This window comes from Engraulis encrasicolus, chromosome 4, assembly GCF_034702125.1.
Source record: "Engraulis encrasicolus isolate BLACKSEA-1 chromosome 4, IST_EnEncr_1.0, whole genome shotgun sequence".
Taxonomy (NCBI): Eukaryota; Metazoa; Chordata; class Actinopteri; order Clupeiformes; family Engraulidae; genus Engraulis; species Engraulis encrasicolus.
In genome coordinates, this window is record NC_085860.1 from 34866519 (window position 1) to 34869018 (window position 2500).

The following is a 2500-nucleotide window of genomic DNA, read 5'->3' on the forward strand; positions in this document are numbered from 1 at the left end:
CCTTCCTTGAGTGCGTGTCCAGATCGCAGCAGGCTCAGATCCGCTGGTTCTACCAGAAGCCTGGCTCCGACATCAGGGAGGAGGTGAGATCACGTTACTGTGAAGCACACAGCACACAGGCCATGGCTCTCCAAAAACACAAAACCTGCACGTAGGACTTGACTGGGACTAAAGAACCAGCCTGGCATTTTATGTAGGCCTATCTTAAAGGGGTATGCCACTATTTTGGGGCTTAATACAGTTAAACTCATTGGCTGGGGTTTATAAAGGTGGCAAAGTATCTTATTTTTCATGTTAAGCGTTGTCTTGCTTTAAGACAAGTTAAAAGAGGGAATATGTCGCTAAGCTAGTGAAAGTCAATGGATCCGCATAGCACTGTAGCATGCTACACGGATGCATTGACTTTCACTAGCTTAGCGACATGCTCCCTCTTACATGAAAAATAAGACACTTTACCACCTTCATAAACCCTGGCCAACGATTGTAACTGTATTAAGCCCCAAAATAGTGGCATACCCCTTTAAATTGGCCCACTTTTGTACCACAGCCTGCTTGACTTGTTCCACTGTCTATATTGACGATGGACCAATGGGTATCCCCCTCTAATCTGTGGGCCAATCCCTAAGGAAAAAAAACAAACAAGCAAACAACAGCATTGGCCCCTGATGACTGTCTGCCCACCGGGAAAAATCCCTTGTGTGTCAGATGACCAGTTCAGCCCTGCCTGCCCTGCATGCAAGGCTATATCACTCTTCTTGTCAGAGGGTGCTGGACCCACACATGCAGACACACTTCTGCCCCAAAACCAGACTCACCCACAGTCAGAGTCTCTCTCTCTCTCTCTACCTCTCTCTCTTTCTCTCCCCCTCTCTCGCTCACACACATACACACACCCACCCACAGTCAAAGACACACACACTGGCCGACACACACACAAACATGCAAGCAAGCACCCACACATGCTCATATGTACGCACACACACATGCACACACATGCATCAACTGCGAATAGACTCTTTCCTTTCCAGAGGCTACACAGAGGTGTTCTCTCTCTCAGGCCAACGTATTGACGAAGCCACACATTTTTTTCTCCTTTCTTTCTTTCTTTCTTCCCCAGGCAATGAATTGGGGTCAGGTGTAACCACAACTTCAGAAGGAGTGGATGGGGGGGGGTTGCAGCATGCAGAGTGGGAGGATGGGAGGTGGGGCAAGAGATAATTGCTCGTGACACTGATTTATTTAACATGTGCGAGGCTTACTTTTCAAAATATTTCTTTAGGGAAATCAGTGAGGACCTTTGGCACAGCCCTTTGGCATAGGTCCCCTTTTCTTCTTCTTCTCTTCTGGGATGCAAAGACCATGAATGGATAGCAGGACGTTGGAAGCCAATACCCCGAAATAAGTTTCCGCCACGCAGTGAGACATATATCCTCAATGTGAAAGTGCATGCGCGTAGACTATTCATCAACATAATAGTGGACAGTTGTGCGCGGCACTTAAATTACTCTGAGTTTGTCTACGCTGTGCGGGGAAGATAAATCTGGTTGTTAGTGACTCGAGAAACAGAGTCTTGGTTTCAACCCCCGGAGCCCCTGGTTCCAAAAAACTCCAGAGCTTTTGAAGTTCTCAAGGTGAGAGAGTGTGTTTGTTACGATGCCTGATAACAAGCTGGATGGTGCTGGGGTGCTACCCATTTGTTTTCTCTGAAAGACACGCACGCACGCACGCACGCACGCACGCACGCACGCACACACACACACACACACACACACACACACACACACACACACACACACACAAACACACACACACACACACACATACACACACACACACACACACACACACACACACACACACACACACACACACACACACACACACAAACACCTCCACATTCATCCATGCACTCAATTTTCACTGGACAGACGAAGTACGTGTCAAATATTTCTTTCCCCCTTTCGAAGACAACAGAAGTTTCCAGCAGTAGCTGTTTGTCACCTGTGTCAGTCGCTGCCTGGCATTTTTACTGCCCCCTGACACCCACCATATCTCTTTCCACCACCCCCACCCCCCCATCTCCAAAGCCCATGTCCCCAAACTCAAACTTGCGTAATCCTCCAGGGTGCCTCTTGCATAACGTTGCCCTGATTAGAACACAAGGAGAGCCATGGGGCTTTAAAAAAAAAAAAAAAAAAAAGCAAAGTGGTCCCAGGTTCCAGGTCAGGGAGATAGGGACACAAACTGAAAACATGCACCCCCCTTCCCTGTTGCCTCCTCAAGCAGGGGTGATTCCAGACCAAAATTACCAGGGGGGGCCAAGGTGGAGTCATTATTTTTTCAGGGGGGCATATAAAATGGCAAAAGAGATACATTTTTCACATTATGAATATATAATATAGGCCTACAAAAAATGTCTATCATTTGGCTATCCAGCACAGGGGCCACAACAGGGGGCCATAAGGAAATCTACAGGGGGCCTGGCCCACCCTGGCCCCTG

General features: G+C 48.0%; 1 protein-coding gene across 1 annotated transcript in view; it reads left to right on the top strand.

Annotated features, from left to right (window-relative positions):
* The window catches only part of sema3d (sema domain, immunoglobulin domain (Ig), short basic domain, secreted, (semaphorin) 3D), a 93456-nt gene that overhangs the window by 75610 nt on the left and 15346 nt on the right, over positions 1–2500 (top strand). Inside the window, exon 17 of the mRNA XM_063197286.1 lies at positions 1–83. This exon is cut by the window's left edge and continues 48 nt beyond it. Within this exon, the coding sequence (XP_063053356.1) occupies positions 1–83 (83 nt within the window). The remainder of the gene's footprint in view (positions 84–2500) is intronic.